Genomic DNA, 14,150 nt, shown 5'->3' with positions numbered 1-14,150 from the left:
GGCCATCAATCCCTGCCATATAGAAATAAGTTTTTGTCTATCCTCATCTCTGTATTTGTTATTCTGGAGCCTTGATGTCAAGGGGACAGTTGTAATTTATCCTGGAACTTCCTTTCCCTAAAGTGCACTGCTGAAGTTTTAATGGGGCTTTGTTTTCGTTGTTCTTTTGGTTGTGGGTTTCTTACAATGTTATTCATCTGCCCTGTTCTTTCTCTGTGTGTCTGTCTGCCAGGTACCGGAAGGTGGTGTCCAATAACTGCACTGCTGGGGTGAAGGAGCTCTATACAGCCAGGAAGCAGCAGTGTCCCAACCGTCCCCCCAGGGGCCTCCATCTCGTCACCAATGAAGGAAAGCTGACAGCTACACTGGGAGCCAACGTCACTTTCCTCGTCTTTCTGGAAGAAGTAAGCGATCTCAAATCGAGCAGAAGAGGTTAAAGATAGCATACATCCCTTCCTTAAGCAACTCACACATGGGTGAGCTGTGAAGGGACTGTACCAGTTCTAGCACTCTCTCTAATTTAACGAAAAGAGATTGCTCCATCTGCTTGGCTCACTCAGCCGCTGATGTAATCAATGAAACACAACCGTTTTACGCAGCCACGGTTGTCACAATTACCCATTTACTGCAGAAATAGCTCTTCCTCTCTGTCAACCTGCTCTCATCGTTTCTTCTGTCAGGCCCGGCTTCTTTATTTATTAAGATCATGTACAGTGATGACATTGGAAGGCATGCATTTGGCCGGGAGGCACGAGAGTAATCAGAAAACCTGCTTGTCTGAACTACTCTACATCAGTCCGTCTGTCAGTCGGCATTGATTTTGGAAATTCCGTTGACATTGTTCATTTGTGTAGGCCTCTCATGCTATGCAACCGCTTGTAATAATGTTATTGCTACCTGTGGCACTCAGGGTAAACATGATCTTTTCCAGACTAATGTTCCCGTCTCGTTGATTAATGCTGGAGTCCCATAGCTGTGTGTGGTAAGACGTTAAGGGATAAGGGGTTTTCGTGTGATGTAATGTGATGGGGGAAATTGTTTCGAGGGATGATTTATATTCTCTCCTAGTCAATTTAAAAGCACTCAGAGATGATAGTCCTTTGCACATTATACGTCCCTTCTCAGGGCGACGGATCCAGGACAAGCATCATGGTGGATTTCGGGGATGGAAATGCGGTTTCGTATGCCAATGTGAGCTCCATTGAGGACGGCATCAAGCACGTTTACAAAAACGTGGGGGTGTATAAAGTCTCTGCTATTGGAGAGAACAGTCTCGGATCAGACAGCGCCGTCCTCTACCTGCATGTAACATGTAAGTCACTCCTGCTGTTTAGAGAGTGAATTGACTCACCCCTAATGTATTAGAAAGTTGACAGTTGTAATAGTAATGACTTATTGATCAGGGATGATGAGGCCTCCAATCTGTCAATCTGATTTGCCAGGAAACACAATAAAGTCTGGGGTTGCTCAGTGTGTTAGAGATGAAAAATAACACACAGATGGCATGATTCCCACTGAGAGGCATAATCATCCTAAAAACCGATGGACTGTTTAGCATTCAAGGATGCAATTTATGATGCAGCAATGGGAAAGGGGTCAGAGAAGTCTCCCCCGAAACAAAGTATTAATTGAGTCTACTTTTGTGTTGGTGTTGAGTAAGGAAAGCAAAATTGACGAGGGCAGTTTTCAGATCATGTGCATTTCTTCTGGAGTAGGTCAGCTGGAACATATTCACCTCTCGTCTCCTTTTGTGGCTGTGAAGAATAAAGAAGTCAATCTAACAGCAGTCTTGTGGCCAAGTCAAGTCGGAACAGTCACTTATATCTGGTGGTTTGGAAATAGCACTGAGGTTGGTCTTTCACAGCTCTTTTTTATTTTGTTTTGATTAATTCCATACAGGAATACAAGTTTGTAATCTTGAAATGTATCGATGAACTTTAGCTAACTTAAGCATGGTCTTTTTTTTGAGAACTGTGCTTAATTTTCTTTGAAGTACATTGTAATTGAATAGAATTGAATTCAGTATTCATCTACAAACCAAAATGATCTGTAATTTCAAACAGAGCAAACATCCCAGAACAGAACAGGTTGTTCTGTTTCTTATTTACTATTTACAATTACATTCTATTTTAAAGAAAAAACTACTTTTTTTTATAAATAATTATATTAGTTTACATTAAATAAACCCTTGCCGAAATTAAACAGTGAGGTACCATTCTGATGTAATTCATACACTACATATGAAAAAAGTTTCAGGCAGATAACTTTGTTTAAAAATATATAATAATAATAACATGTTGTATACTTGGGATATACTTTCTGTTTCTAATGTATCTCCTGTTCTGCAGAAAAAGATCTTCTATTGTATCTGCCATGTAAATAAACCTTGGTTGTGTCATTAACCAGCTTAATAAAAAGTCCCCAAGGATCCTCCAATTCTCTCTCTTGTTTTTTGCATTTTCAGCCAGTAATCACATTAGAAGGAAGTGTTGCCTTTACATTCACAAGGGAAGGAATAAACACTGTCACGGTGCAGGTGTCTGCTGGGAGTGCCATACTGCAAGACAAAAAGACTATTGCTGTTCATGGTGAGAGACTAACATTTCATTTTTTGCAGTCCATTTAGTAGTGGAGTTCTGAAGGCCCTAAAACAGGGGTTGATTCACAGCTGCAGCAGCAGCTCCTCATAATCTCAGAGTCTCATTATTTTGTGTAAATGTCGTACTCCACTGATACCTCTAAAATGCATATAATCTTTGGGGAGCAGAGCCTGTATAATGAGTATGAAATGGTACGTGACTACTAAAGACAGGGGCAAGAACAGGAAAGTGTTTTGTGATTAATCAAACAATGTTTTATTTGTGTTTGTATCCTATGTTCAGATTTGAACTGAAAACAATAAGGTGTGGGTATCAATATTTAATGAAGTGGAATTAAACTATGTGACTGACTTATTTTTGGGATGTTATCAAAACAGTGTTATGATTGTTTCAGTTGATTGCTGTTATTTTCAGTTTTGCATTTATATTGAGTTTTTACAATAAATCTTTATAGAGGGGGAAAAAAAACTCTGACACCATTAATTAATTTAGAAACCTCAATGTTGTGACCAACTATGATATAGGCTTTCTCATTGCACCTGTAATTGCACTTAATTTCTAAATGTATATATATATATATATATATATATATATATATATATATATATATATATATAATTGGTTCTCTCTTTTAAGAATATTTCAGGTCCCAGCTTTTAGCTTTCTCTTCCAATTTGGATGACTACAACCCTGATGTTGCTGAGTGGAGACAGGATGTCAGCAGAGTCATCAGGAATTCTTTGGTGCAAGTGTGTTGCTTTCATGTCTCCTTTCAATAGCATTATCATAAGTGTTCTTCTGATCACAGTGAACTGCACCTGTCATCGTGTTTAAACATATATGCATCCAATTAGGGTGCACAATGCTAATATGAATGGAATGATTGCATGAATTCTGCAGCTCCCTGTAAGAAACTTCCCTTTGACCACACAGCTGATATTCAGAATGAGAGATACACAGTTTAAACGGTCTAATACTGACACAAAATGTGCTGGTGACATTTAAAAATAAATTCTATGTTTCAAGTTTACCAGTGCAAACTTGCATTGTGAATTAACATTAACATTTGGTATGAATTAGGTACTGATCATACATCACTGAAGCTTTTCAGCTTTTTATTTTATTATACTTGTCAAAGCTGTAGCATTATTTCCCTTCACTTGAAGGAATACTTGACATTTTAGAAATAGGCTAAGGTCCAGCAGTAAAAAACACAACTATATTTCTTCAAAACAAAAATATATATTTATAATATATTTATATTTGTATTATTTGTATAGTTTTTGAGAACAATCTGCTGCAAAACAAATGTTTTTTGCTTACAGTTGGGTGGGGTCCCAATAATTGTTTAAATCACTATGTAGTGTTTAAATTGTTATAAGATTGTATTTCTTCTTATTGTGAATCTCAATATACATTTATCAATTATTTCCTCTAAACCATAATGTGATTGAAGTTCCAATAGCTGGTGTTTCTCCAGCAACTACATTAGAAGCACCTTCAAACATTTGAAGTAACAGGTGGAAATTTAATGTTTTTGATGCCTGCTGTTTGCTCTTTAATATTCAGGTTCAGTGAAATCACAGGAAGGCACCACACAGCAAATGCTGCAAATTTGTACATTGTCAAAATGAAGCTGTATCCTACAGAGTAAACATTTATCCATTCACAGTATTTTTTATTTTGTGTGTCTTTCAGATACATGTTGGAAAAAAACAAAAATACAAGCTTACTCTGATGTGAACATTTTCCAATAATACTTATTTAAAGTTATAGTTACAAATTGTGAAAAGGTGTGCATTCAACATAATATTGTGTTATTTTGCAATATTATGTTGTATTAATGCAATCATTATTGTGAAATTATGTAATTTTATCTTGTATTAACACTTTTTCATTTTTCCCTCTGTTGTGCCAATAAGCCTGCATACAATAACATGCAATTCTAGGCAGGAAAAGAAAAGGAACATGCAGGTGATAGAGTGACATAAATATTGGTATCTTGTCTCCACCAGGCCACGGGGATTGTGCAGGAACAGCTCCTGGTCACGGTTCTCCCTGGCTTACCAACAGCTGCTGAGTTCTTTCTGTTACCAGACAAAGAGTTAACAGAGGGAAAGTCAGAAAGAAATGCAGCCCATTTAGATCAGGTAAGAATATCACTGTGTCAAATATAACTTCTGAGCTCACTGCTTCAGTTTGGCAACGACGTCGAGTTTAGAGCTTGATCTTCAGTTCAGCCTCTAGGGCCTATCTGTCTTGAATTACTTTGTATTCAGTGTGCCATTACCTCGCTTCACATGTATTTGAGTGTATACAGTGATGGAAATCGTGTCTTCATTTTGATAACAATTTAGGACATATGGGGATAAAAAAACGAAGCTGTTTTTGAGATAATTTGGCTGGATTGATGAGGTCAACCAGGCCACGATATGAACAATTTTAAACAAATGTAAGTGAGAGTTCGGTAATACATAAGACTTTAAAGGCTGCAAGACTTTGCTTTTACCATTTCCATATAATAATATACTCTTTTGTTTAAACACCTGTATACATTGATAACCTGACTTAACTATTACAAAGAAATGGGGTGCTTCTGTTGTGTAATAAAAGCATTACTTCCAAACACTTCTTATAATTAATAATTACTTTGCTGCTTCAACAGAGAGCCCAATTAACAACAGACAAACATTTATTTATATAGGTTAGCAACTGAAAAGTTAGTTCACATACTCTAACCATCTGTACCACGGAACAAATCAATCCTTTAGAGAAATAAATGATTGAATGTAATTTTCCATTTCACCAGATGAATCTTAAAAAAGAAGAAGAAAGTAGGCCTGGACTTGTGAGATTTATCTAATTCATGCTTTACATGTACATATTAATCATTGTACTGCCTAAAATATGAAACCATATAAATTCTTATTAGTTTTCACAAAAGATCACTATCAGAATCTATTGTAATCAGACTAAAGTCCTCCTCTAGAGTGATTTCAGTTCATTTGGACACATTTTAAGCCACACATTCTGCTGCACAACCTTTCAGTGGTGGATGGTGTTCCTTCCCATTTGCAAAGATTTAAGATCCTTTGGGATCAAAGACACTATATAAGTGCAAAATAGTATGTATGAATAGTAGGAATTAGAAGGGGGGATATATATATATATATATATATATATATATATATTGTATTTGCTTATCTTTTATCTGTCTCTTGACACTGCTGCAAATTAATATTGTCTTTTGAGAAGTAAAACCTGACCTGGTTATATGATGGGAATGTTTCTTTCTTCCACTAGATGTCACTGCTTGCTCACATTCAATTTTTGTAATCTTTAGAACCCACCTCATATTTAACTCCAGACGATTTGTATTTGCATTTAAAATATTAATATCTGAAGGTACTCACTTACAAAAGGTAATATCAGAGGGCAACAGCTTTTACAGTCCTACCAATTAATGTGGTGGTGTTTGTCTGGGTGTAATATCCCACAGAGTAAGTATTATCCAATTCGCATTATAGCAAAGTCTAGTGCACCTAAATTCAAAAATTAATTTAAAATATACCTATGCTAATATATTTTAATAACAAGTACTTCCATGTATTTCTTACAAGAATGCATAATACGTGACATGTTAGTAATACATTTAATGAATGAAATAAAGAAATAAATAGATAATCACCAGAAATACATTTCACACTTTAGTAAGATTTCCTGTAACTGTACAAGGAACAGCAAGTTTATACACCCAGCTGATTTATTCATAAACAGTTTTTGATGGCCTGGCAAACCCCTCATACAACTATGCAATAAATCTTAATTCCATGTTGGCGTCTTGAAAGTGTAATGTGTGGGCAGCTTATTAAAAAGTATAATAGATTTAGTGACCCTGATACACTGTAAAAAAGTAATTATTCATGGAATAGTCTAATTTTAACTACTAAGAAATAAAAAAGGGTTCCAGAACTGAATAAATTGCTCATATCACAATTAATTTGCTAAATGGGGCAGATAAAATTAATGAAGCACAGCTAAGGAACAAAATGAATTCTGGAAAGGCATTTGTTTTGCAGAATACCCTTAAACAGCTGCACACGGCAGTTCCTCTGTTGCTTGGCTTTGGGTACCGTAGGAAAACAGGCTAAGTAACCTGTGAAAGGAATGATTCATGATTGTATTTATTTACTCATTTATTATTTCACAACAAAGAGACACACCGACACCGAAGCCTCTTTCAAGGGTGTCCTGAATAGCAGACCGGGGTGAGACCCCTTAAATTAGGATGGGTAACAGCACTCACCTGACACAAATAGAAACCAATTGTAATATTACCACATCATCTTAGTTACTTAAATGCTGCTTTTGAAAGAATAATTGATACTACTATCCAGGTACAGTTTTAGATCTGTAGGGCAAGGTGTAAAAAGTCACTATACCAGGCTGTGTATGGCTCTCTGTGATGATCAGATAGTTGAGACTGTGCTTCCTTGTTTATGTTGTGGTTTATTATAATGCAGTAGAAGCATAGTGGCATAAAAGCCCAATCACCTATAGTGACAAAGTGATTGACACATTAAATTTAACAACACAAACCTAACATACACTGTTGGACTGTCAGCTATGCAGAGAGACTTGTTAAGTCCAGGCTTGTTAGGCAAACTGACAAGGGTCCAGGGTTACAAAACACAAAACAAACAAAAAAGTAAATAAATGAAAGCACTTTACAAGTAAGCAAACAACACAATTAACATTTAAAGGAAATTTAAAAGCACTCAAGGTAACTGAATCCCTAATTTCTAAGTGTGGAAAACAACAGGTCAAAATGTTGCTTTCAAATGCTACAGTATGAGATGCCATTCTGCTTGTCCTACATCATTTATACTTTGTCTTTCACCAAGACTTATATTTTATTTAGCATTGCCGCTTAGATCCAGTTCTAAGAAATGGTACCTAACTACAATATGACTCCACAGTGGTTGTGGCACCAGTTCATTCATAATGAATGCGGTATATGGATATACCATATCTACATTCATGTATACTTCAAATTGGCATCCTTTTAAGTACTCTGTGTGAGCTTGCAAACGTAGTTTGCACATGTGTCTCTCTCCTGCAGTTGCAAATGCTATGATTTTGTTTTTCTGGAGCCGATTGCTTTACAAACATTGTGAACAAGGAAACTGTTTGTCATCCGTCAGCTTTCGGAAATGTTGCTGGGGGCCCTCAACCAGAACCTAGTGCAGTTTACTCTCCGGCCAGGTGTTCAAGTCACAGTGTATGCAGCTCATTTATCAGCAGGTAAGCTACATGTAAGTATGCTTCTGGGCTGGGCATTGGAGTGAAATTATTTTTGTACCTATATTATGTCTAAAGAATGCTTCTTACCCCAGTTACCCAGCATGATATTAAAATGTGTTATTCACCAAGTTCTGCTATCCCAAAACTGATATACTGGAAATAGTATGACTTTCATTCATTGTTATATGCAGTTGTGGAAAAAATTTATAGACTGATCATTTCTTTGTCAGTGGGCAAACGTACAAAATCAGCAGGGGATCAAATACTTTTTTCCCTCACTGTATACAGTACTGTGCAAAAGTTTTAGGCAGGTATGAAAAAAATGCTGTAAAGTAAGAATGCTTTCAAAAATAGACATGTTAATAGATTATATTTATCAATTAACTAAATGCAAAGTGAGTGAACAGAAGAAAAATCTACATCAAATCCAGATTTGGTGTGACCACCCTTTGCCTTCAAAACAGCATCAATTCTTGTGACACTCTTGTGACACTCAGCAAGTGTCATTTTGCTCCAATGCTTTGGTTGTAGAGATTGTAATCTCATCAGGTGATGGGAACAGTTTGTTTTATATTTTCATTTGTTTTGTGCTTTCTACAGGATATAAACTTAATGAGTTTAACTTCTAATATTTCATCTGTTTGCTTTAAGTGTAAACTGCTTTGTGTAGAAATACGCTTTAATTTAATCATGTCATTTGCTCTATGTTTCTCTTTTCTTTCTAAGCTCCTCTAGTGGATACAAGTGAAAGTCACAGTGGCTCGGCAATGCTCATGTTGCTGTCAGTTGTGTTTGTGGGTTTAGCAGTCTTTGTCATCTATAAATTTAAAAGGTACAGTGCTCTTGATATATGTTTATGCTAAGAGGAGTGATTTCTGCATGGTCTTCTGTTCAAGCTTCGCTGCACGGTCAACAGTAGAGCTGGAAAAGTTACAACTGTATATTTCTGTATATTTCAGCAGACTATAGTTTCACTGCACTCTTTTTTAACCCTCCGGCGACTCCATAATAATAAAGACTAAATACGATTGTTGAGACGTGAGCAGACATTCTTTGATGTAAAGGGTTTAATGGAGAATCCCACATCTTTCAAGTTCAATTTTTCTGTTTTTCAAATCCATTTTTTTGCAAATGTATTGACAGACATATGTATTGATTTGTAATATCCTGGTACTTTGATATTGTTAATTTGGTTTATCATACTCAATGTGGCATAAAAAAATATGATTGATGTATATGAAATTACTTTAAACTACTCTGGTATATTATAAACTGTGTTTGAAATGGGGAAAAACTTTACACATACAGAACATGGTTTTGCTTAGTTTCTGTATGGTATACCTTGTTGTTCCGATACAATTATAGGCAGTTGTCCCAGTGCTTGGATATGAAGTGTTCACTCAACTATGATACTGAGCATCTTCTATGTATAGTCAGTCATGTAGTGGTTAGAGTGAAGCAATAAGGCAGTTTCTGTGGAATGGGGAGGTGATGTGCTTGGCTGGCTATTCTCTTTATCCATTTATTATCTTAATCTTTCCTCAAGGAAGATCCCAGGCATCAATGTCTATGCGCAGATGCAGAACGAAAAAGAACAAGAAATGATCAGTCCAGTCAGTCCCATGGAAAGCACTCCTAATAGCACGCAGAGAGAATTGGTGACTTCTTTGGAGCGACTGGACGAGGAGCTGGACACACAGACCATAGGTAATTGGCACCCTGGCATTCCCACAGAGCATTGTAGAGTCAGTTAGACCTGCTTGATCAGTTCTTCTACCCAAAAGATTGACTGGACACACTGCAGGCCTGAGTTGTGTCATTTAATCAGTACGCTGCATGTCCTCTGGCCTCGTGGTGCTCAGAGAAAAAATAGCCATGACTGGTCCAGTTTTGCAGCTTTGTGTGTGTGTGTGTGTGTGTGTGTGTGTGTGTGTTGTCTTCATCTTTCCTGGTCTTGTGTGGGAGTTCTGTTGAATTTAATTTAGCTGTTTCAAGGGGACAAAATAGACAGTGATTCCAAATGTATACTTTTAAAACAGTGCTTCTCTCTACTTTTGTCTTTTCTTTTGTTTCTGTATTCTAGGATGCATTCCAACACATGCTGACATCAAACTTTCTACGGATATCCCCACATATGTAAATGTTTGAACTCTGGGACCCAAAACTATAGATTCAGTTGTGTTATGGACCTTGCAAACCATTCAGACACAAAAAAAGGTTTTAAGCTTTATACCTGTGCATGTGGACATCGCTGACACAAACTGTGCTCCGTGGATATCTGAAGATACTGTGTACAGGTTTTTTTGTATGTCTCTATAAAATAGCTAATTTTTGATTACATTTATTTATATAAGATACAGTACATACTTCTTATGGGAAAAAAGCCTGCATGTAGAAGAGAACCTTTTGGTTTGCTAAAGTGGCTTTTATGTTTATTTGCTCTATTTTAATGCTAACAAGAGTGATACGCTATTTATTCATGAGAATATATTTCAAAAAAGGGAGAAAAAAATGTAAAAAAAAAATCTTAGCCATTCTATTTTTTGTAAATCATAAATAAGTGTTTGTGAGAAATGTATGAATTGTAATATTCTAAACTATACTAAAAAAAAAAAAAATCCACCGTACAGTTGAATGAGAGCGATTTTCCGACATTATAACAATTACCAATAAGATGTTTCCTTATAAAAAGGGTTTAATATTGCACAATATATGATTCAATCTTTTAATGGTTCTTTCTTTTCACTTTCTTTTCCTATGTTTCACATTATGAATTTTAGTTAAATGTATTTTTTTTATCTGCTTTATTTAAAAATTTAAAAATTGGCACATTTAATTTCGAATTCTGAAATGCTGTGTTGAAATTAGATTTTCTACAACCTCCATTTGTTTATTGAAACCAGATTAAATCAAAACTTTGACCCACCGTCTAATAGAAAACTACAGAACTGTACTCAGCTGTGGCTTCATTTTTAGTAAGATGCCACTTTCTTCTAATCATAAATGTAACCACTATGATGTACAGCTTTGTAGTTTGGTATTAGTGGGTGGGTCAAAGTTTTGATTTAATCTGGCCCTGGATCTATGTTTCAGTTTGCCTCCACACTACAAGTAGAGAAAGGTAAGACAAAATGAGGAATATGTTAAGGGGTAAAAAGTATTAGTGTTGCATGAACAAGACATAAAGTATAATGGATTACAACACTTTATGCAATAGTTATTAGAATCAAAGCTTTATTTTTTCTATAAAACAAGTCCATCCAACTCTTCTATTGATCTAGAAATAACAGACTATGGAATATTAAATAGTACATTATATCCTTGTTTGTTTCCTCAAGGAAATCTCTATGAACCTCCACCCTTGAACTGTAGAATAGGTGACAACACAAGGCCGACCTAGTTTACAAAGTGAGAGTGAATGTTGTTGTTTGTATTGTTTCTGTTTTGGTCCTGTACAGAACACTGCTAGAGTTTCTGTACTTAAAATCAAATGGGATAAACAAAGCAGAGGCAGAGGAACACTTTTTGAGTCTTGTATTCTGAATCTATTTCTAATGTGTTTTTAATGTTTTTGTTTAAATATATTTATTTTCCAAAACTAATTTTTAAAATTTAAATTCTAATTTTTGTTTCAACAAATTAAATATTATTATTATTATTATTATTATTATTATTATTATTATTATTATTATTATTATTATTATAAGCAGTGCATTATGCCAGCTGCAACAAATTTTATATGAAAAATTGTGTAAATATTTGGCTTTGTAAACATGCTTAATATAAAGAATTGGATATTAAAGACAAGAATTACCCAAAATGGAAGTACATAAAAAAAGGCATTTTGTGATGAATAATTATTCATAACATTCTAAATTGAGAGAAAAACTATGAGAAATTTAGGCAATCAGGTTCCGTTCATACTTATTTTCCATGTTTATGTTGAAAACTCTGAATTTGCACACATGAGACTCTCCCTGGTTTTCCTGTAACATATACATTCTGAACTTAGCTTTTTAATTACTATTGTATCTTCTATTTCTATCTGCCATAATAGTGTTTTCCTTTATAGGAAAAATCAGGTTCCATGAAAATAAGAACATCAAAAGACATACATCTATTCGTTTGTCTGTGTGAGTGTATAATTACATTTCACACATTTTCTCTACTCATATCTAACAGGTTTTCAGTGAGATTTGCAGATTTCTTTTTCTTTTTGAGAACAATGATTACATTTTTTAAATAAAATTAAATAACTCTGATTAACTGCAGTCTTTCACTGAAATCTTAATCGTAGATTTGAGAGACGTCCAGAAATTCAACAAGTACAAGTTAGCTCACAACGACAAAAATCCACTGCAGAGCTTCCATACTCAGTTTCCAATCAGATTAATATTTTGCTGGAAACCACTCTCTTATATTGGAAAAAGTAATAATAGTGATACAAAAAATAATAATTAATGCTGTGCAGAAGTTGTTCTAGACATGGCTCTCATTTATACGTCCCATGGGAACAGCTCAGGAACAAGGTTTTGGACTCCTGCTAGCACAGAGTTTTTTGTGTGTGTGCATGTGTGCGTGTGTGTGTGTGTGTGTGTGTGTGTGTGTGCGTGTTTGTGCCTGTGCGTGTGTGTGTGTGTGTGTGTCTGTTTGATTCTTTGGTTTGGAAATACCAATGGCACAATGTCTTTACAGCAGGAAAAGGATTCATTTCAAAGTTATCCAAAACTCTCGCTGAACATATATAATTCTAACTAGGCCTACAACTACAAGAGTGCATTATAACCCTTGCTTTTTGACTTCATAGTATATACATTCACAATGAATGGGCATAGATCTGAGTTATTGTACATAGTATACCAAGAACTATCTTTCAATGTATATTCTCATGGAAGGGACCGTACAGAAGAAATTAAGGGAATGGCATGCCTGTGAGGACACAAAATTCAGTAGTCTAAGCTGCCAATTGAAACCAGTTGAAGTTCTTCTTTCTTTCCCCACTTTTGAGAGTTAGCAAGCTTATTTTTGTAGATGCGAGAGTTTTGTTACTGTAAAGCTTTTATATAAAACAGTTTAGATGTACAGTGTTTTGTTTGACTACAATTCTGTTCCATGTGCAATTGTTTCTGTTTTATTGCATTTACAATCATATTTATTAAATGGAACAATTCTGTTCTTGTACTTTTTCATTTTATTTGTTTACTATTTTCAGTGTTTTGCTGAATGGATTTACAGTGATGCATCCCTTTTTTTGGTTGATATGTATATTGGTTTATATATTTTTAGGCTAAAAGGAGTCCAACTTCCAAGTTTCACTTCAGAATATAATATTACAGAAAACATAAATATTATTTATTATAGTTATTGACTCCATCTCAGACTACTTCCTTGGTCTGGCGTGGTTGATAATTGCATACAGCTCATCTTAATGTTGCCTGTGATTTGTTCTTAAAGGGAGATGGGGTGTTATCAAACAAATGGATTGATCATGTGTGCATGTACACGTTTATTTACCGTTAAATGAAAAATTAAACACAATAGGTACTGTTACAGAATTCAATTGCAAATGTATACTTTGTAGATTTATTTATAAATTATTGTGTTTATTTATTCACCATGAGAAACTGGCTTGGAAACGAACAATGATCCTATTTCCCAACCTATCAAACCTGCAAGCATGAGTGAACAAAAAAAGAAAAGAAAAGAAGAAAAATTGGTTTCCTCAAGGTGGAAAAGTACAAATATTGGACATGGTCTGTAATTTGTACTAGTCGGAGATGGATCAAGTCCAGAGAGACGGGATCAACCAGACACCAATGGGAAAAGGATTCGCTGCAGTAGAAATCTCAAGGTACCATCAGCCACAACAGCCAGCTTGGTGTTATGCAGCAGCAAATGTGAAGACCACTTCATATGGGATTACAAACCAGATAATCTCATATTATGTGCCCACTCTAGAGTACCAGGATTTGGTATCTATAGGATAGTGTAACACAATGTACTTCACTGATTGGTTGTTCAGAAGAGACTACACAGACAGACACTGGGGCATTCCCCACTGTGATTTGCTGGGGCAACTAGATATTGGGTAGTGAGAGTTACATTGCAGAAAGCCAGATCTGTGACCCACTGATGTTCACAGACATTGGCAGAACTGTAGTGTAAACAATCAGCTAGTGTACAATGAGTTAAGTTCAAACTCTCTGAAGGTTCCAGATAATGTAATATATAAATATAGTTGTGTGT

General features: G+C 35.4%; 1 protein-coding gene across 2 annotated transcripts in view; it reads left to right on the top strand.

Annotated features, from left to right (window-relative positions):
- Positions 1-13,076, top strand: part of LOC136715722 (VPS10 domain-containing receptor SorCS1) — a 193,489-nt gene extending 180,413 nt beyond the window's left edge. The window contains exons 18-27 of one of the 2 annotated variants that reach the window (XM_066693092.1): positions 233-404; positions 1,126-1,312; positions 1,716-1,849; positions 2,465-2,588; positions 3,237-3,349; positions 4,616-4,750; positions 7,805-7,904; positions 8,631-8,736; positions 9,451-9,611; positions 9,988-13,076. In XM_066693092.1, the coding sequence (XP_066549189.1) occupies positions 233-404; positions 1,126-1,312; positions 1,716-1,849; positions 2,465-2,588; positions 3,237-3,349; positions 4,616-4,750; positions 7,805-7,904; positions 8,631-8,736; positions 9,451-9,611; positions 9,988-10,052 (1,297 nt within the window). In that variant the 3' untranslated portion in view covers positions 10,053-13,076. Of the gene's footprint in view, positions 1-232; positions 405-1,125; positions 1,313-1,715; positions 1,850-2,464; positions 2,589-3,236; positions 3,350-4,615; positions 4,751-7,804; positions 7,905-8,630; positions 8,737-9,450; positions 9,612-9,987 lie in introns of those variants that run through there. The other variant, XM_066693093.1, reaches the window with a different exon arrangement.
- Positions 13,077-14,150: the final 1,074 nt, after the last annotated feature.

This window comes from Amia ocellicauda, chromosome 20 (genome assembly GCF_036373705.1).
Source record: "Amia ocellicauda isolate fAmiCal2 chromosome 20, fAmiCal2.hap1, whole genome shotgun sequence".
NCBI classification, from domain to species: domain Eukaryota; kingdom Metazoa; phylum Chordata; class Actinopteri; order Amiiformes; family Amiidae; genus Amia; species Amia ocellicauda.
The sequence above is the reverse complement of the archived record's forward strand: the minus strand, read 5'-3'. Positions and strand labels throughout refer to the sequence as shown.